The 21,720-nt window shown below is 41.6% G+C and overlaps 1 protein-coding gene across 1 annotated transcript; it reads left to right on the top strand.

Moving 5' to 3' along the window:
- The first annotated feature begins 262 nt into the window (after positions 1-262).
- Positions 263-21,547, top strand: gcn1 (GCN1 activator of EIF2AK4). Its single transcript, XM_088377166.1, has 57 exons — positions 263-330; positions 1,027-1,129; positions 1,215-1,278; positions 1,370-1,501; positions 1,654-1,762; positions 2,070-2,168; positions 2,267-2,401; positions 2,490-2,667; positions 2,741-2,815; positions 2,897-3,025; positions 3,162-3,212; positions 3,288-3,386; positions 3,524-3,697; positions 3,781-3,933; positions 4,028-4,120; positions 4,210-4,285; positions 5,458-5,617; positions 5,703-5,892; positions 5,985-6,109; positions 6,261-6,439; positions 6,539-6,632; positions 6,705-6,818; positions 6,896-7,094; positions 7,179-7,331; positions 7,587-7,765; positions 7,865-7,945; positions 9,058-9,201; positions 9,396-9,520; positions 9,737-9,926; positions 10,016-10,086; positions 10,204-10,369; positions 10,487-10,681; positions 11,038-11,284; positions 11,690-11,811; positions 11,961-12,075; positions 12,167-12,346; positions 12,995-13,215; positions 13,299-13,367; positions 13,437-13,575; positions 13,659-13,855; positions 14,367-14,509; positions 14,599-14,716; positions 14,851-15,066; positions 15,172-15,336; positions 15,426-15,587; positions 15,726-15,818; positions 15,893-16,036; positions 16,100-16,369; positions 16,450-16,563; positions 16,636-16,866; positions 16,959-17,152; positions 17,874-17,988; positions 18,551-18,647; positions 18,892-19,040; positions 19,239-19,349; positions 20,288-20,509; positions 20,600-21,547. The coding sequence occupies exons 1-57, from the start codon at positions 313-315 to the stop codon at positions 20,723-20,725; spliced, it is 8,013 nt and encodes a 2,670-aa protein (XP_088233292.1). The 5' UTR covers positions 263-312; the 3' UTR covers positions 20,726-21,547.
- Positions 21,548-21,720: the final 173 nt, after the last annotated feature.

The raw sequence follows: 21,720 nt of genomic DNA, 5'->3' as shown, positions 1-21,720 counted from the left end.
TACTTTTTTTTTTTTTTTTTTTTTTGTATATCACAAATACTGACTTTTGAACAGTATACTTTTTTGGGGGGAAAAGTAAACTTTAAATAACATTGAATTGGAACCAAATTTAATTCAAACTTGTCTCAGCATTGAAAAAAACACAAAGCTTGCAAATCTGTTATATAGCTGGGCTTAATATAATAATAATTATCATCATTGTCATTATCAAAATGTAATTTACAAGAGAAATCAAGTCGAGGAGCGACAACCAGAACGAGTCCTCAACCGGTAGTGACGTCACCAACTTCTTCCGCTGGTGAGACCGGCAACATGGCAGCGGACATGCAGGTATGTGTGGCTGGCATTTTGCAACACGATTAACTATTTGACAATGAAATGTAAGTCGCTCATCCGTCAAATTTGGTATAGTCTTAATATTTTTTTGTAATTTAAAAGAGTGTGTTGGCCCTTAAAGTGACACGTGGCCAGAATTTGTTTAGCTTAATGGCTAATCGCTAAGTGCTACGTAAGCTGAGAATGCCTGGCTTCTATCAACATCTGTCCTGCGAGTAACAATAGGCAATTACTGTCGGCCATGCAACCATATTTTTTAAGAATAAAAAAAGACAACTGTATGAACAGGGTATTTAATAATAATAATTTTGGGAGCAGTATGTTAATTACTAGACACAAATTAGCTGACTTGTATACACACACACACGCTCCGTCTCTCTGTCAATTTTATTCAGTCGATTACGTAAAGTGTGCCCCCGTTATCTGCCAGAGCTTGGAATTATTTAGCCCCAACAAACGAGACGATGTAGAAATAGGAATTCTTTTCTTGAATTTCAATGACATCTTTGGCGATCACCAGTTGATTTCGCACACGGCGAGGAATTTAGCATAGACTTCCGTTTCTCCCTATTAAAATGTGTAAAATGCAGATGGACCTTTGTTGTGTGAATTTGACTTTGCAAATGTACATCTACAAACATGTTTGATTTTCTAAAGCACAAGAAATGCTAAATGTTATCTGTTCTCCAGGTTTCCGAGACGCTGAAGAAATTTGCTGTAAAGGTGACTACAGCTAGCGTGAAAGAGCGTAAGGAGATTTTCGGAGAGCTGAAACAATGTTTAAAGGGTAAAGGTGAGTCTGGGTGCTTGTGTATGTGTTGGTTGTAATAAATAGAGATCCAGTCACGCTGATGATTTTGGGGTGCTATTTATTGCAGAATTACCAGAGCCTGCCATTAAAGGCCTTTGCAAGCTCTTCTGCCTCACTCCTCACAGATATAGGTAACCTTGTGGTCTTATGAAAGATACCTGCATTCTTGGTTTTAACATTTTTTGTATTTTCTGTTAACAAGTAATTGTTTGTATTTGTCAGGGATTCTGCATCCCGCCGAGAGATCCTCTCTGCCATCGCTCAGCTGGCTGAACGCCAGCCTGACATTCTGGTGATGAGCCTCCTCCACTGCCTTCTCAACAGTGGGGTTGTCAGTAAAAATGGAGAGCCGGGGTATGTATTTCATATAACTGTTTTTCATTGTGTGTGCGACGGAATTGCCGCTTGTATTTTGTTGAGTTGCAGCAATGGATGTATAATTCTTCAGATGTCAGAAATACCTGACATTAACTGAGTATTAATGATGGTGTGTTTGTTTCTTCCAGGAAAAGCACAGGCTCTGCTGCCTTCATTGCCCTATCTTGGACCTGCCTTTTAGTCCCTGCAGTCTTTTCTGCTCCGGAGAAGAGACAAGGACCAACCTGGAATAAAATGGTAAGTAATTTTAGGTTTGTCATTTTTATACAGTTCAATTGCATGTAATTTATCAAAAATACATTCCAGATTCATTTGTGATAGGTAAAGGCTGTGATTTTTTTTATGTAGTTTTACCCCTCCAGCACACTTTTTAGTACCTATTTAGAACATATTTGAACTGAATAAAAACCCAATTTCCAAAGTATTCTTTAGTGAAAGATAAACAGAGATATAACAATAGTTTACTGTAATTTTCTGAAAGGATTTGCTATTGTTGTTTGCCAACTTTGTCACTTGAGTTTGTGAATTGGCTGTTGTCACTCAGGTTCACGTTCAGAGCCTGCTTGTGGCCGGGGTTGTAGGTGGAGCCAAATCTACTGCTCAGAAGTCAAGCCTGAAGAATCTCACCCATCTTTGTGAGGAAGTGAGTATAAAGCTTGCAGAAAGGAGTCAAACGTCATCATTTATAGCAACTTGTACACTGGCATCTGGAGAAATCTGACATTTTGGCTTCTTTCGCAGAATCCGGGTTTAGTTGAGCAGTACATCAGCACATTGTTGACTCTGGACCCATGCTCTACCACCCTAGCCATGCTCGGTGTGTGTTTGGACTTCTGCACAGCTCACAAGGACAAAGCCACAATTGACAAGCATAAGGTGAGTTCTTTGCATCACACCATGGAGTGGAGATTCAGTGCTTTCTGATAAAAAAAAAATCTTGACTCTCAACCTTGCTGCTATCCAGAGCGCCATGTTGGACCTGTACATAAAGACGGTCCTTATGAGCAAGACAAAAACACATCAGCACATTCTGGACAAAAGTGGCTCCCTGTTGCGCCACGTCTCTCACTCTGAGTTCAAGGACTTGCTTCTTCCCAGCATTCAGAAAACAATGCTGCGAAGCCCGGAGAATGCCATGCAAGGTGGGTGTCATGAATAACCGCGCACTTATTCCTCAATTCCTAATGGAGTGTCTTCTAATTATTCTCTCACCAGCAATTTCCTGCCTTCTTTCTGCACTGACTATTGATCTCAGTCAGTATTCTATGGATATTGGAAAGGCTATATCAAGTAAGGAATTTGTACAATGGTCTGCTCAGGTGTATTTTATTCATGGAAAAAAAACTAAGTTACCAGTATTTTTATTTTAAGGTCAATTGAAAGCCAACAATGCCCAGCTTATGGAGGAAGCAATCCAGGCATTACAAAACTTGGCTCAACAGTGCAGTGACACCAATGCTGTACAAGACATTGTCACGCACCTTTTCAAAATTCTTGGAGGTGAAGTAACTATTTGCACTCCAATTTGCTACATTTGATGTAATAATAATAATCAATCACTTCCATTTTCTGAACCAGGTCATATACCAGTAATATTAATAACGTTGTTTTAATGTTGCCACGCTCATGCTTACAGGATCTGAAGGAAAGCTTACAGTCGTCACCCAAAAGATGAGTGTTTTGTCAGGTATGAGACATTTTATTTCTGCTAAAGTGAGGAAGGGACCATTAAGTTGTAGTTTATTGAATTTTCTGATTTCAGGGATTGGCAGCTGCAGCCACCATGCAGGCTCAGGAGGCTCAAGCCAAACTCTGAGCTCTGCAGTCACAGTGATGTTCATTCCCTTTTTGCAACAGGAAGGTATCCTTCATTTTGTCTGTAATAACTTAAGTGTGATTGCTTAATCATCCTCAGGAAATTGCCAAGACAATGCATGTATTGGAGCAGTTTGAAGGACTCCAATTTAAATTTATTTTTTTGCTACCCCCTCAATTTAGTTCACGAGGGCACCTTGGTGCATGGAGTGTCAGTGCTCTCCCAATGGAGCAGTCGCCTTACTGTGCAGATTCCTAGTGCTCTGCTAGCTTGGTTCCAGAAGGCATTCACCCTCAAAACCTCCACCTCTCTGGTTCGCCACGCCTACATCCAGGTCATGCTCGGGGCCTTCAAAGGTCAGTCCTCACAAGGCAAATCCCCGACAATGGTCCCCATATCACACTTATTTGTTTGCGTTTCTTCCGTATTCTCTTTTCAGGTGACACTCTGGCCCAGGCATCAGAACTTATACCCTTGCTGCTCCAAACAGTAGAAAAAGCTGCAGCACAAAACACACAGAATGCTCTGCTTTCTGAAGGTGTGGCAGCTTCGGTTCTTTTGAGTCGACTGTCCCTGCTTGAAACAATGACTGGTGATGTTCACTTTTTTGTACCCACATTTTATTCATGGAAACTGGTTAAAAAAACAATTGGCTGTAGGATTAACTGTTGACACACTTTCTACAGAAGCAAGATTTTCCAGCTTTTGGAACTTGATCTTGGATGACAAGAAACCACTTTTCACAACAGAGAAGTTCCTCTCCCAGGCCAATGATGAAAGTGAGGCAATCGTTATCGATTACTGTCAGTCATCCTGATGAGTAAATTCAATATGTGAAGCAATGTTCCTTTTGTTGGTCTGTTTTTAGCTCAGCTGACTGTGCTGCTGCTCTGTGAAAGACTTTTCTTGGATCATGCCCACAAGCTTAACACCACCAAAGCTCAGTGAGTTTATGTTCCGTAGCGTAATGAATGAGTGGTGCGTTGGCTTTAAGTTCCGCATGTGCTAAACCAGTGGTTCTCAAGTGTGGTCACCTTGTGACCTGCATTTTTTTATTCTAAGTGGAGACCCACTTTTGTATAAGTTAAAAATATTAGTTACTGTTAAAATATTAATTCATTCTTCTGAACCGCTTATCCTTGGGAGCGCCATCCCAGCCGATTGCAGGGCACACATAGACAAACAACCAGCTGTTTTCACGCCTACAGACAATTTTGAGTGGTCAGTTGGCCTGCCATGCATGTTTTTAAAGATTAAAGTCCCACTATTGTCACACACACAACTGGGTGCGGTGAAATTTGTCTCTGCATTTAACCTATCCCCGAAGGGAGCAGTGAGCAGCAGCGGTGCCGTGGCCGGGAATCATTTGGTGATCCAACCCCCCAATTCCAACCCTTAATGCTGAGTGCCAAGCAGGGAGGCAATGGGTCCCATTTTTATAGTCTTTGGTATGACCCGGCCAGGGTTTGAACCCACAACCTTCCAGTCTCAGGGCGGACACTCTACCACTAGGCCACTGAGCTGGCTTTGGAATGTGGGAGGAAACGGGAGTTCCCAAAGGAAACCTACACAGGCACGGGGCAAACACGCAAACTCCACACAGGAAGGCCGGAGCCAGAATCGAACCCCACACCTCAGAATTGTGAGACAGATGTGCTAACCAGTGCTACACTTTGCCACCTTGTTAAAGAAATTATTTTTGAAAATTAGCACTAACATAGCAGTAGTCATAATTACAGTAAATACAGTATTTATATGGAAAAAATACAAATGTAAAACATCAAATGAAAAGCAAAAAGTCGTATGTAGTTACTGTCCTAAACCAAGGACCTGTTATAATTTTTTCCTACCGGTACTTGTCCATGACCCGCCTATGATGGAACCTTGACCCAACATGTGAAAATCACTGTGCTAAACATAAGAAAATATTCTGACAGTCAAGGGCAAATGTGTGAATTGCCGTGTTTAACCAATGTTTAACTTGTCCAAGCTTAAGTGCCACAACACGAATGACTACTGTTTTTTTTTTTTTTTTTTTTTTTTTTTTTGCATGCATGCATGAACATGATTCTTAAAGAAATAAGTTCATCTTGGTTATATCTAACCACTCTTACAGGATGTATCACAGTGCCACTGTGGCAGTCCTGCTGTCTCAGAGCTGGCGTGTGAGGAAGCGGGCAAAGCAGACAGTCAGAAAACTGCTTTCTTCATTGAGTGGCTCCAACTTCGCCCAGGGCCTTCTAGGTGAACTCCGAGCTGTCATCAACAAACACAAAGTATGGGCCACAAAATAGAATTACTTACCATATCTTGGTTCTGCTTCGATAAATAGGTCTGAATTGCTTTTGGTTGTTTCATCAGGTTATGCCCCAGGATGTCTTGGTGTTGGAGTCTGGAGAGCTGACTGAGCTTGGTCGCTACTACATTCGTCCACGTGTACTGCTTGATGCTCTGCACGTCATTTGCACCTCAGCCAGTCAATGGAGTGACCCTAATGAATTGGAGAACTTGGCTATGGAGATCCTCATTGTTGCTCATCATCCATCCCTAGGTACAAGGAGGAGCAGTCTTGTGTTATTCACTGCCCTATTTAAATGTTTCTTGTGATTTACATCCGAGCTATTCTGTCTGCATCTCTCTAAGTTGAGGCTCGCAGTGGTCTGTGGCCATCCCTGCTCTCGTCCATGAACATAAAAGCAGAAGAATTTATAGAAAATAATCTGGAGGCTATTCTGCCACATCTGTTGGAGGTCAACACTGATAACCAGGTGAATACCTAATATTCCTAATAATATCCTGATTTTATTTCAGAAAAATAAAGAGTTAAGTCAGTAAAAAGATTGTTTAGAGTCCATGAATGCATAGCATTAATTCTAAAAAAAATTATCCTGAAGAAAATTATAAATTGTTTTTCCTCAGGCAGTGAAAAATGCTGTTGGTGCCCTCTGCGGGCTTTCTCCTGACAAGCTGCTACCTCGTGTCATCAGTCACGTAACAAAAGAGCTTTCCCAACCTGCTCTAGTTCTTGTCACCAAGGAGGAGTACGCTATTATGCAGACTCCTGAGGGGGAACTATATGATAACTCCATCATTGAGAGGTAAAAAAAACAAAAACAAAAACATTCCAATAGGTTTGTCATGTCATTGGCCTGTGGTAGTTTAATGGCGCACCTCTTCCTATCACTTTTTCCCCGCAGTGCACAGAAAGAGAACATCAAGAAAGGGAATATCAAGAAAGAGAACAAGGTCTACTCCTACAAGGAACAGATTTTTGGACTTGAGTTACAGGAGGTAATTTAAAACCAATTTTCTATGCTATTTTAATTACTATATCTGTATCTAAATGTAATTTTGATTTCACAGGAGATTAAGAAGAAACGAGGCATCAAGGATGACGTGCAGCTCACCAGCAAACAGAAGGAAATGATTGAATTGCAACGTGTGAAAGAGCATTCTATTCGCAAAAGACTTCAAGGGGTAAGAAAACAAAGCAGTTACGTGACTTTTATTCTTCTAACCTTGTTGACTTTTGACATGGTTGTCATTTTGTCCAGCTCAATGAAGAGTTTCAAAGTGTGGTGGGTCTCCTAGCAGCTGCTCTAAAAGAGAGACCAGCTCAAATGACCAGAGAGCTACCATCAGTCCTCCAGGTTTTGTTGCCTCTGTTGCACTCACCTCTGGCTGCTCCACGCATCCAGCAGATCTTCTTGGACATCGGAGAGTACCTCATACCCCATCACCTCCATCATCTCGGTACCCGACCTGCTTCATAGTTGTAGCTGTAGATGCAGCTGTTCAATTTCAGACGACTGTATTGCAATGTATGCTTTTCTCAAGGTGCTCTTGTGGGACATGTGACTTTACGATTGCTGAAGCCTGAGTGTGAACTGGATGCAGCCTGGGAGCAGGAGGACCTGGACAAAGCAGTTACCCGCACTGTACATCTGCTACATCAGCACACTGTCCCTCAGAAAGCTGGCAAGACTAGTGGTAAGGAGAGTCATCATTCTCTGTCAAATCCAAATCAGAAATGCCTCCATGAAAACAGGCAGATTATATTTGTGTTCAATCATAATAAAACATTTGTATTTACTTCGGAAAACAACGATGAGCATTTTTGCCTGTTTTCCAAGATGTTACAAACCAAAACAGTAACTGAATGAAAATACTTCATGGGATTTGTATCACTGACTGTGATTTGGGCCGTTCTATCTTTTGATTGTTTTATATCTTATTTTCTTCCAGGTGTGAGCCCACTACCTGCCCCTGCTTTTTGCTTCTGCTTTCCTTTCCTTAACGCCACTCTCAGAGAGTCCTCAGGCAGTACAGACGAGGCAGAGAGCAGAATGACTAGATCTTTGCAAATCATCCATGAGCATTGTCAGCTACGGGCTCAGACAGATGAGTCAACCATTATAGATGAGGTACAGTTTGCTTTTCATGCTGAGCTTCAACCTATCTTATTTCGTTGTTCTTGCTTACAAATTTGGCAAGACTACTTTAATTTTTTTATACCTTCTCAGAATGGCCCTGAGCTGCTTCCACGTGTTGACATGCTGATACTGCTGACCAGAATTATTTCCACTGCCGCACCAAGACTTCAGGTAAACTTTGCCAATCCAAGCATTATCCTTATGCCTGATTAGTGTACTCGAAGAGAGTTTACAAGTTAAAACTGAACTCTGCAGGATTTTGCCCCCAAATGTCTTTACAGTAGCCTTTCCATTTGACCGTTCATGAATCACACTTTTTATAAATAGCAGATTAACATTAGCTGTTTATAATGGGTATTCTTGCAAGCCTTTGTAAAATAATTTTCACACTTGAATCGGGTTTGAACTTCCTGTGCTCTTTTTGTGGATACGACACCATGCACCTTCTCGTGTTAGCTCACTGTCACAACCGGAAGCTATTATTTTGCCATAATGGATTCTATATTTGCTCAGAAGAGATTGTCCCCACCCACAATTTTTCAGAGTACGTTAGTCCCCAAAAAAAAAAAAACATGCACGGGAAGAAAAGAGCGTTTCCAATTTATTTTTACAGCCACAAGTGGCTGTAGCTATTAGAAACTCAATATAGTTCTGCGGCTTGCTTGAGGCCAGTGGTTCTTAACCTTTTTGGAGGTACCAAACCCCATCAGTTTCATATGCGCTGTCACCGAACCCCTTGTTAGTGAAAAATATATTTGGTTTTAAATTCAAGGCATACATGTTTTTTACTGGTGCACAAAATGAGCCGTGCATGGACATCATGTTGTTCAAAGAACAACACCAACACAATGCATGAGCTCACAACAAATTACATACTGGCAAATCAGAATTTACACAATGAATCAGGTTTGTTCGGACCTCCTCAGTGGAGGCTCTGTCGAACCCCTGAGACCGACTCACTGAATCCCTTGGGTTCGATCGAACCCAGGTTAAGAACCACTGCTTTAGGCATAAACAGCAAGCCATTTTAGTTTTAAGTCTTTGACTTCAGACAAAAATCTTTTAAACAAAATGATCACAAAACAGCAACTGAACAAAACAGTCTCTATATGAATGTAAAATTTGTTGTACATTATTATAGTTGAGTGTATGTAAACCTTTGTGTACATAAGTTGTAATTTCTTCAATATTTTGAGCCAAATGTGATGATAGCATTCTTTTCTGTATTGATGTAGTTGTGGACTGTGCAGTTGTTTGACAAGCAATTCCAACTTTTGTATTAGGTTTTGGCGTCTCAGTGTCTAACAGCACTTTGTAGCAGTGCTGGAGGAGGTGAGGGCTGCACAGTAGCAGAGCAGTCAGAGATAGATGTCCTGCTCAACGCCCTCCTTTCACCTTGCTTCTCTGTCCGTGATGCAGCTCTCAGAGTGAGTTTCAAATAACCCCATTCCATTTTAAGTTTGCTCTTTGCCTTATTTCCTTGTGAAGAAGTTCAATTATTCACCAAGAAGCCCACAAGAATTGGACAAATGCTACATTGAATACAAACTAATCTTTATAGTTTGTCCTATTTATTTGTTTGTTTATGTGTTTATTTTATTTTTCTGACGCCGTTGTGCAGGGACTGTCAGAGATGGAGTTTGCTTTGTCGACGGACCCCACAGAGCAAAGTGGACTGAGTTTGCTGCGCAGACTCTGGGTCGCAAGGTTTGATGTTGAAGAAGAGGGACGGGATTTTGCTGAAAAGTATGTACTCTGAGTTATGTGTTTCATTTTTCTGTTTGTCTTTCGAATCCTGACGTTACATTTTTTTTGTCATAGTATGATACTTACACGTAGAGAAAGCAGTAATTACTAAGTAGTATAACCATGTTTGTCAATTGCAGTAAAAACAAGTTTATTATTGTTTTAAGTGGGTGATTTTGTGAAAAAAAAGATAAGCAATTTTTTTTGTCTTCTTAGACTCTGGGAGTCTCTTGATCTGGAGTTGGTCCCAGAGCTCTGCTCCCTACTCATTGGAGACATCACTCACCATGAAGAGGCTGTTCGTTCCGCTGCTGCTGAAGCACTGTCAAGTGCAGTTTCTCACTATAGAGAGCAATCTGCCCCTGTTCTTGGACAGCTAACGGAACTCTACCACAAAAAACTTTATGTAAGAGACTACATACACTATACCAATTATCTAAACAAGACCAACAACTAAAGCAAACAAACATGTATTTATCCTCATCTTTATTAAAGAGGCCACCCCCTGTGCTGGATACATTGGGCAGAATCGTCTCTGAATCTCCACCGGATCAATGGGAAGCAAGGTATGAGAGAGAGAAAAAAAATCATCTCACCATTGTATAGGTCCAATGTGGCAAAATCAAAAAGTTCAACTCAGTTCACTCATTCATTTAGCACTTGTTTGTCATTCATGGCTCTAGGTCTGGCATTGCTCTCACTCTAAACAAGCTGGCCCAGTACTTGGACGAATCACAGGTGACTCCCCTCTTCCTCTTCTTTGTTCCTGATGCTCTGAACGACCGTCACACTGAGGTGCGGCGCTGCATGTTAGAAGCAGCCCTCTCAGCCCTCAACACTCATGGAAAGGTGAGGCTCGCCTCTTTTTTTTTTAAACATTCCCTGTGGTTTTCAATGCATGTGATATCATTTGTGTTTAAATTTTCAAAAGTTCACAGGTCTCTCTGAATGTCATGTGTGTTATAGGACAATGTTAGCTCCCTGCTGCCAGTGTTTGAGGAATTTCTGAAGAATGCCCCCCAGGATGCCAGCTACGATGCTGTCCGTCAAAGTGTGGTCATTCTTATGGGCTCCTTGGCCAAACATCTGGATAAAGATGACCCAAAGGTCAAACCTATTGTGGCCAAGCTCATTACAGCCCTTTCTACACCAGCTCAACAGGTAAGAAACTTTGGCTAAAAACTCTTAATAGTTTTAATTATTTTTGTTTTGTGGTTGTTGCTTAGATTTAGTATCATTCAAAAGACAAGTGACGGTGAGACTTTTTTCGTCACACGGATAACCTTTTATCCCACTGGAATGTGTCTTGAACAACTTGAAACAAAGAATGAATTGTGAACAAGTGTGCTGCTTTCTTTCAGACTTTTTTGTTATCTGAATTGTTCACCGATTTTCAACCAAGACTTTATAACACAAATCAATAGAAGAAAAAGATGAATTGTTATTGAATCTTTCAGACAATAAAGGAGACATATTGTGTTCCTAGATATAACGGTTTTGCGGTCTTTGTTGTGTAGGTTCAAGAGTCAGTGGCCAGCTGTTTGCCTCCTTTAGTGCCTGCCATCAAAGAAGATGCGGCAGGGATTGTAAGGAATCTGTTGCAGCTGCTGCTGGAGAGTGACAAGTATGCTGAGAGGAAGGGAGCCGCCTATGGGCTCGCGGGCCTGGTCAAAGGGCTTGGTATCCTGGCTCTCAAGCAGCAGGAGATCATGGCAACGCTGACTGATGCCATTCAGGACAAGAAAAACTTCAGACGGAGGGAAGGTGAGTAATCACTCACCAAAGAATTAAACTCCCCTCTTGACAAGCTACTGGGCCTCAACCCCACTAAAACTCCATATAGCACAAAAAGCACACAAGATTGTCTGTTAGTTTCTCTTTTTAGAAAATGGCAGTCTTCAACATTTGACTTCTGTGAGATTTCTTCTGCTTTATCCATGCGTAATAAGTAGACTTTACACAATCTGGAAAAAATCTGATTTGAATAGAAAACATGTATTCATTAACAAATTAGCAGAACTTGATTGTGGGGTTCATTGCCTCCAACAAATTTAGGAGCCAGTTCATTAAAGTCGAACCAAAATGCTAGTTGGTTAATTTGTTTTTCTTTTAGTTAATTAATCGATTAGTGGTTGCACCTTTAGAATATTAACGTTTGTTCTTTTCCAGGGGCACTTTTTGCGTTTGAGATGCTGTGCAACATGTTGGGCAAACTGTTTGAGCCATATGTTGTCCATGTACTGCCACACCTCCTGCTCTGCTTTGGAGACGGAAATCAGTATGTAAGAGAGGTGAGCGAGAAAATCAATTCATAATGTGTTTTTTTTTTTTTTTTAATGTTTTATTTATTTATTTATTTATTTTCATTTAACATCAAATCAGTTTCACAAACAAATGCACAGAGTTTTGTGAGTTAATGGTTCTTTCCTCACTGCACCAGGCTGCTGATGACTGTGCGAAGGCTGTGATGAGAAACTTGAGTGCACATGGTGTGAAACTAGTTTTACCTTCTCTGCTAGTGGCCCTCGAAGAGGAATCATGGCGGACTAAAGCAGGTCTGCTCAGACAACATACAAACACAAGCCCTGAGGGTATTGAAACAATCTGCATTTTCCAACATCTAATCTTCCAATTGTGCTTTTCAAGGCTCTGTGGAGTTACTTGGTGCCATGGCTTTCTGTGCACCTAAGCAGTTATCTTCCTGTTTGCCAAGCATTGTCCCGAAACTGACCGAAGTGTTGACTGACTCTCATGTGAAGGTGCAAAAAGCTGGTCAACAGGCTCTTAGACAAATTGGCTCAGTCATCCGTAACCCTGAAATTCTCGGTAAGAAGGGTGTTGTTGTTTTTTGTATGTTTTGAAATATACAAACACATTTACAACAGCTAGTTCTGCAATCCTCAAGACTAGATGATTTAGAATGCTCATCGGTTTACTAGGCTTGGCATATTACTTAACTGTTACTGTTTTGCTGTATCAAATTAAGATAATTTATTTACTTCCAACGCTGATTTATGTGTTTAGTCATGCAAAACACAAGTCCAGTTCCATCTTCGAGCCGTTCTGTGTGGAGTTTAAGTGTGCTCACCAAGGATAAAGGACACTTTTGGGTTCTTTGGTTTCAATCAAAAACTTCTCTCAAATGAATTTCCTCTTAACTTCCTTTAGCCTAAGTCCACTGCTCTTTCAAGTTCAGCATCTGGTCCCAAGGTGTGCCACTTGGTGGCTTCCTGGTCCAGAAAAATGCCTTAAAAGCTCACAACATATTTCACAGTACAAGTGCTTATAAAAAATAAAAGTACTGTCCTAGGTGTCCCCTTATGTGCTTAAGCGGGGGGGTGACCATTTTTTTGTTGAGGTCTCCCATCTCTCGGTCTCCCATCTCTCGAGGTTGATAGGTAGAACTGCCAGCTGTTAGTGGTATGTTGTAACATCTCATTCATAATGACTTTTCATTCATGATCCCTTTCCCAGCTATAACGCCCATCCTACTGGATGCTCTTACTGATCCATCCCAAAGAACGCAAACATGTCTTCAAACTCTTCTGGACACCAAGTTTGTCCACTTCATTGATGCCCCCTCCCTTGCCTTGATCATGCCTATTGTCCAGAGAGCCTTCCAGGATCGTTCCACTGACACTCGCAAAATGGCTGCTCAGATTATTGGCAATATGTACTCCCTTACCGACCAGAAGGTATTGTTTATCGCTATACAATTTAAGCTTGTCTGCATCATATTCTATGAAACAATCTGTGGAATGTTTATGTTGGGTAATAGGATCTGTCACCGTACCTGCCAAGTGTCATTCCTGGACTGAAAACTTCTTTATTGGACCCAGTGCCTGAGGTGGGATAGATGAACAACAAATAACAGCAGTGTATGTGTGAAACTGATGCAGTAGCTGCTTCTCTTCAGGTGCGTACAGTGTCAGCCAAAGCCCTGGGAGCCATGGTAAAGGGAATGGGTGAATCCTGTTTTGACGACCTTCTGCCGTGGCTCATGGAGACGCTGGCCTCTGAGCAGAGCTCAGTAGATCGTTCTGGGGCAGCTCAAGGTCACTAACCTTGCTTAGCATTTCGGTCGTTCTAAATCAAACGAATCAAATTACTGACAGAGTTCCATTTCTGGTGTATTCAGGACTGGCTGAGGTGATGGCCGGGCTTGGAGTCGAGAAGCTGGACAAATTGATGCCAGATGTGGTGCAGACAGCTAGTAAAGTGGATATAGCCTCCCATGTCAGAGATGGCTACATCATGATGTTCATCTACCTGCCTCTCACATTTGGAGACAAATTCACTCCCTATGTCGGACCCATCATCCCCTGTATTCTAAAGGTAATTGCCCCTCTGGTTGGAATGTTAAGATTGGTCATCACATTATTCTAGTTGTGTGATCACTACAGTTGGGCGCAGAGTGTGAAAAATCGATTGAAACCAGGACGAACGTTCCGGTTCTCCTGGAATCGTTGTCATTTCAAAATTCCATTTCCTTCTTTCGGTTCCTTGTCCATCAACCCAAAGAAGTGTTGTGTAGAAGTTAATGGAATCCCATGTCTGACAACCCCCCGATGCAGCATAGTTTTTGTAATTTTTTTTTTCTATTCAAAACCGAATAGGAATGACCCAATTACCTGCAATACTTAGACATAACATAGTTAATACAATAATCATCTAGACCTTTTTAATTCTGCAATGCCATCTGTAAAACCTTTACTCCTTAACCTCACTATATGCCTGTATATAGTTTTTTTTTTTTTTTAATGCAAATACAGATTCAGTCTTTGCACAATACTTTTAGCGTTTTATTTGACTAGATTGTCTTAACTTTTGTGATGTGATTCACTAGGCTCTGGCTGATGAAAATGAATATGTGAGAGACACTGCGCTACGAGCTGGCCAGTGTATCATCAGCATGTATGCAGAGACTGCAATTGCACTTTTGCTTCCTGAACTAGAGCAGGGGCTGTTTGATGACCTCTGGAGAATTAGGTCAGCAAGACTTTCTCTCAATAAAGTATTTAAAGATTGGGTAGACGTAGCTTGAATAACTGCACGCCCATGTTTGTGTTGCTTTACAGGTTCAGTTCTGTCCAGCTGCTTGGAGATCTGCTATTCCATATCTCTGGCGTGACAGGAAAGATGACCACAGAGACTGCATCAGAGGATGACAATTTTGGAACTGCTGCATCAAATAAAGTATGAACATGTATTTTAACCAGCAAATTACTTGTGATAGGATCAGTGTATCCTAGTGTGTTTTGCATAAAAATCTCTATCTTTTAACATTTGATGTTTTTGCCAGTGGCTAACTAGAATTGTCACACTTCTAGGCCATCATTTCAGCACTCGGCGCTGAGCGGCGTAACCGGGTTCTTTCCGGCCTCTATATGGGACGTTCGGATACCCAGCTGGTAGTTCGCCAGGCATCTCTTCACGTGTGGAAGATAGTTGTGACCAACACACCGCGAACCCTTCGGGAAATCCTCCCGACCCTCTTCAGCCTCCTGCTCGGCTTCTTGGCCTCCACCTGCCCTGACAAGAGAACTGTAAGTACCTGATGCCTTTTCTTTTTGTTTTTCTTCCTTTTTTTTCCCACCCAAAAACCACCTTCTCATTATTTTTTTAATCACTGCATGTGTGTGTGCTTTCAGATCGCTGCCCGGACACTGGGTGATCTAGTGAGAAAGCTGGGTGAGAAGATTCTTCCAGAGATTATTCCCATTCTGGAACAGGGTCTGCGTTCTGACAAGAGTGATGAAAGGCAGGGCGTCTGCATTGGCCTCAGTGAGATCATGAAGTCCACCAGCAAAGATGCTGTCAGTCATACAAATAAATACATTTTCCTCATCATGGGTCAAGCAGGTCATCACTATTAAATCACCGAACGTATGGTATTGTTCCATAGGTCCTGGTCTTCTCCGAGTCTCTGGTCCCCACTGTAAGGAAAGCTCTGTGCGACCCACTGGAAGAAGTCAGAGAGGCTGCAGCCAAAACATTTGAGCAGCTCCATGTAACCATTGGTCACCAGGCACTGGATGACATCCTGCCTACTCTGCTGAAACAACTTGTAAGTTCGAAAACGATGGAAACATTCTATGCAACATTAACAGTAGATTTGCCATGGGTTGGTTTTTTTTGTTTGTTTTGTTTGTGTGTTGTGAGTTTTTCCCCCCCCAACTCAAGCTGTGCTAAATTATTTTCTCAGGATGACGAGGACACAGCAGAGTTTGCTTTGGATGGCTTGAAACAAGTCATGGCAGTGAAGAGTCGATCGGTGCTGCCCTATTTGGTGCCAAAGGTAGCAGTCGATGACAACAATCGCCATAAGAAGTGGAATAATGTGACTAATGAAAGCAAATCCTGTTCTCCCAGCTGACCGCTCCTCCTGTCAACACTCGTGTATTGGCCTTCCTGTCAGCTGTGGCTGGTGATGCCCTGACCCGACACCTCGGCGTCATTCTCCCTGCCCTTCTCTCCTCACTTAAAGGAAAACTAGGAACAGAGGATGAACCTCAGGTAACGCATTTGCTGATGCTGTTGCTTTTTTTTTACGCTGCTGATGAATGCTATTTGCATCAGGAATTATGCAGTTGTCAAACAGTGATCCTCTCCGTGGACGATGAAGTGGGCCAACGCATCATTATTGATGATCTGTTGGAGGCAACTCGAAACTCAGACGCTGGCCTCAGACAGGCCGCTGTTACCATCCTCAATGCCTACTTTGCCCGCACCCGCCTGGACTATAGTGCTCATACACGCAACCTGCTGTCAGGCCTCATCCACCTCCTTAATGACACCAACACAGAGGTTCTGTCTCAGAGTTGGGACACAATCAACTCCATCACTAAGGTGCGTTCATGTGAAGGGGTGTTTCCATTATATTCTGCTTCTAGGGTCATGAACTGACTCTGGGTTTTTTTTCTCCCAAGAAACTGGACGCAAGCAGCCAGCTGGCTCTAATTGATGACCTTCATCGAGACGTTAGATCAGCAGCTGCTGATGTAAAAGGTCAACACTTACCTGGATTCTGTCTGCCCAAAAAGGTAAGAAGTTTCTATTTCACAATTGGAATGTGAAAAATAGAACCTACTCTCACTCATCTTTGTGCTTTCCAGGGTGTTACTTGCATCCTGCCTGTCTTGAGAGAAGGCGTCCTTACTGGTAGCCCTGAGCAGAAGGAAGAAGCAGCCAAAGCCTTAGGAGGAGTTATTAAATTGACATCCCCCGAAGCGCTGCGGCCCTCTGTGGTCAACATCACTGGCCCCCTTATTCGTATCTTGGGTGACCGCTTTGCCTGGACAGTGAAGACAGCTCTGTTGGAGACTCTTACTCTTCTGCTGGCAAAGGTCTGTTTAAAAGGTTCTCTTCTTCAATATCAAAATTTCTTCGAGATGGAGATGCAAAGTTTCACTCATGTATGTGATGTTCCACCTTGCAGGTGGGTATTGCTCTGAAGCCCTTCCTGCCACAGCTGCAGACCACCTTCCTAAAGGCCCTGCAAGACTCGAGCCGTGCGGTGAGGTTGAGGGCCGCTGAAGCTCTTGGCCAATTGGTTTCCATCCATACCAAGGTTGATCCACTTTTTACAGAGCAACTCGCTGCCATTCGCAATGCAGAGGACCCTGGAGTCAGGTGGGTGCACTCGTTGGAGATTACGGTTACTTAAGTATCATTGATCTCTATGTGACGATAGGTTCTGACTGAGAAATTAGTTTGCTTCCAAGTTACTGTGTACATGTGACTGTACATGCATTAATGTACTCCACCAGGATACTTTGTATGTGTGGTATAGTAATTCGCCCTGTCTGCTCAGGAGCATTTTTGTGTATCATAATTATGTTCATAAGAATACTTGGGATCTCAGCAGTGGCTTTTTTGTAGAAAATGAAGGGTAAATGAGTTCCCTAACTTCACCACCAGGTGGCACAGCTACACTGTCGCCGGCTGTTATGTAATTATAGGTTCTGTTGCTTTTTTTTTTTTTTTTATAATTGCAACAACAAAAAGGACAAAATGGCACATGGAAACTGTAGTCACAGTCACTGTAGCTTGTTAAGCCACGGCACGTTTTACTTAATTCCATTGGTCAACAGCAAATTTAAATCAGCAATCTTAAATACACATGTATTTACACGTGTACGTGTTTATATGTACATATGCATATACGTATGTACATGTAATATGTATTTTCTAGTGAGATTACTATTTAGTCTGTAAATGTCTTTGCATGTTTTGTGGCACAATGGTACTGCATTTAATTTCTCACACACAAATACAACTATTACCAGCAGCATGTGATTATATTGTTTTGGTGTTATGTTTTACATTTGTTATTACACTTTGTCTTTGACAGGGAGACAATGTTACAAGCTCTAAGGTTCGTCATTCAAGGGGCTGGGTCAAAGGTGGACCCAAACATCCGCAAGAACATCACCACCACATTACTAGGCATGCTGGGACATGACGAGGTATGACATTTGGAGCGTGTAACTTGAAGCATTTAGCAAGGTTGAGAAGATTTCCTGGAGTGAAAAGCCTTTGCCTCCTAATTTAACAATTCAGTTAAATAAAGTGTAACTGTCAAAGCTTTCCCAAACAGTGTTTTGTGGTATTAGTATTTTTCCTGTGAGCACTGTGATGAAGCGGACGTCTGTGGTAGACAATGTCGTTTGATCAAAGGTGGTTTTAAGCAAATAGGGCAGCAGTCTCTCATCTTGGTCTTAGAAACTGCAAGGGGTACTGTTCAAGTCTCAAAGAAATTTGAAGTAGTTGATGCATACATAACACGCAAGGCCTGGACCTCAACAATTTTGGGGGGCCACGTCACTTCGACGTCTCTCCGTGCATGCCAGCATGTAAGGTCTATCTCTATGTGTGGTGTGCAACAAAAATTTATTGAAGATTGAATATGATTTCCTTTTGAATCATTTATTTAAGCATAATGCATTGTTTGATTAAAAAAACAAGTCAATATCTTCTTGTCTCTGTCTGTCTGCTCTCTCATCTCTCTGTGCGCGCTTACACAAATAGGATGCAACTCGGATGGCTTCAGCTGGCTGTATTGGTGAGCTCTGCCCTTTTCTGTCAGAGGAGGAGCTGAAGAGTGTGTTGCTTCAGCACGTCTTGGGTTAGTATCTGCTGGAAAAGGCAAAGTTTGTCACAAAGTTGGGATTTTTAGTTTCTTAAAAAACAAATTTGTGAATAGCAAATTGTATGCAGGGGCTCACTGTATTGGTGAAGTGATACATCTCAATGTAGAGACAGACTTCTTTGTTTGTGAGGGAGTGGACCTTGTCTGTGTCTTTTTCTAGTCTATATGATTAGTAATATGGTGTATGAGAAAACTAATACCTGTTTTTCTCCGGCTGCAGCTGATATGTCAGGGGTCGACTGGATGGTGCGTCATGGTCGTAGCTTGGCGCTAGCCATAGCTGTCAAGTGTGCGCCTGAGAAGCTGTGCGGGAAGGAATACTGCGACACCGTGATGGAGACCATTTTGAACAACGCCACTGCTGATAGGGTGAGCAGAGAGTTTGCTGCCTGTCTGCATGTTCTACTTATGCTTTTTGTTGTTCCGATATTTCCATAATTTTTGTATCATGTAAAGCCTTGATATTTAATACTGTATTGATATATAGAAAGCATCTTGGGTGTTAATTACATTCTATACCACCAGTGTAGTGTATGAGTCAATTATTTGACCTGGTTCCTCTTGCAGATCCCCATTGCTAGCAGTGGGATAAGAGGAATGGGATTCCTGATGCGATATCAGCTTGGCGTGGATGGAGGCAGTAATGTTTCCCAGCGCTTCATCACACAATTTGTCAAGGTTTGTTATGCCGTACATAATCAGTCAGGAATTTATATATAATCCCGTTTTTTTAGGCTGCAATGGTTTCAAATGACATAGATTTCCATATGAATCTGATCTCAATCCAGAAAAAGAAAGAAGCCGTTTAGTGTAAACTTGAAGCGTCTTGAAATGGGGAATTTTACAAAGCATTTACAGGATATACTATACTGTATATTTGATTACATTTTTTTTTCCGTCTTTATGCTATATGCATATTGTTTCCCTTTTCTCACTTGAGTTGGTATACCATTTGACCAAGCCTTGCTACAAAAGCCAAAAATCCATGAGTAATTAATGCCCCTATAGGCTTTTAAAATTGCATATGGAAGGCCCAAGATGATGGCAAATGACTTTGTTTGAAACGAAGCATCCCAACTGACTTTGAATTTTTTCCTTGGCACCAAGCTGTCACTAAATGGCACCAAGGTTATATTGTTATTGCTTGGGCCTGAGCACAAACACTGCGTATAGGTGAGTTTTTCAGTAAATAGCAGAGAATAGGTGAAATAATGGGAGTATGTGGAGGTCACTTTACTAGAATGCCTCATCATACTGAGAAACTACAGTCTCTACATAATTTGTAGAAATAAGAATCACTACCATAGAGGCTGAGCCTAATGTGATTTTTTTTCTCAATTACCCTTTCAGCCAAACTCTACACTTGAGGAATCTTAAATTATTAACCCTTCATATTGTACAATGCAAGTTGTCAGAAGAAATTCTGTGTGGTATGCCATCTTTACTTAACACATCTTTACGTTTCACAAGTTGCGAACACGTTCTAAAATTCCATAATGAACCTGCTGGATTACCATAGCATGTATGGATTGTCAATCATAACAAATTTGAGGTTTGAAATGTGTAGTAGGATTGTAGTGTTCCTTGTGACACCTGCTGTCTGTGTGACCTCGCAGTGTCTTCAGAACCAGTCCAGTGACATCAGGCTGGTATCAGAACGGGTGCTGTGGTGGGTCTTCAAAGAGCCCGCGGCACCCACCATGGAGGCGAATCACATTAAGGCCCTGCTGAAGACTCTGTTGGACAACACCAAAGACAAGAACACCAGCGTCAGAGCTCAGAGCGAGCACACCATCGTCAACCTACTACGACTCCGCCAGGGAGAGGAATGCATGCAGGTCAGACCACTGGCACTTAATATGGCGTGTTAGGGATGGTGCAAGTAGTTGACGCAAGAAGTCACTCCTGTTGTACATTGTGCGTTTCAGACGATTACAGCCATTCTGGACTCCGCAAGCAACGACCTTCTCTCAGAGTGTCATCGCCGTTCTTTGAAGAAGATTGCCAGTCAGCAAGACTCCAATGAAGAGATAGATGACACCATACTCGTGTGATTGAACAGACTGAGCTATTTAATAATGTCAGCCCAAAAATTGATTGATTAATGTGGTCTCCATTGTATTCTATGAGAGCTCCACACACGATCACCTGCTCATGTTGCTCTGTTTTCCAGCATAGAAACTCAGGGTACTTGCCAGCTGACAAAAAAAAAAAATGCAAGACCAGACCTGTATTTCACCCAGTCAACTTTTTCACTGCCCCTTTTCAATGCATATTCACAATTTGAGAACAGTTATGCAATTACATCAATTTCAGCATTAATTCAATGTTTTTGTCTCCCCCCCAACTTTCAGATGATGTTTTCTGATTTAGCAAACTCTAAATTATTGTCATTTTGGTAATAGTTGCACTGGATTACTGAGAAGTATTTTCCAGTCTAATCTGGTAGTGTTTTACAGGGATTTATACAAAAGCTGCATTTGAGTCTGCCACAAGTTCCTGTGCTGAGAAACAACTACTGGTTAGTATTCCAATCCCAAATCCACCTTCCAACAAATCTTACTTAATTATTTTAAAGGAATTTAAACCCTAAATAAAAAAAACTTTTAAGTGATCACTTTTTTCTCATTTTTTTTTTTTTATGACAGTGAGGCCAATTCTTTTGCAAATTTTCACATTTGTTCTCCTACGGTTTTTACTAAAATGATTTGTGATGCCACTGTGATGGCATATTGCACAGATCCTTTATGCTTTGTTGTTGATTTTTCATCTAAGAGATTTGGGGGAGGGCAGTCTCTACGGCAGCAGATTCTTACCCCATTGATGTGGCTGTAAAAAGGAAAGACACAATAAAATTGTAAAGAAAAAAAACTTGATTTCATACTGTAGACTGAGTGAATTATTTGAAAGCATTTTTACACAAGGCCATGATAGGGTTTTTATGGTCTTTGATAACTTTATTCTGGCATTTGGTGTTAGTATGAAAATTACCATTTAAATGTGTTGAACAAATTTATTTTCCCAATATTCCATGTTTACAGCTTTGTGG

This window comes from Syngnathus floridae, chromosome 5 (genome assembly GCF_059516105.1).
Source record: "Syngnathus floridae isolate MCC-2025c chromosome 5, RoL_Sflo_1.0, whole genome shotgun sequence".
In the NCBI taxonomy this organism is placed as follows: Eukaryota; Metazoa; Chordata; class Actinopteri; order Syngnathiformes; family Syngnathidae; genus Syngnathus; species Syngnathus floridae.
This window is presented reverse-complemented; position numbering and strand designations above follow the sequence as displayed.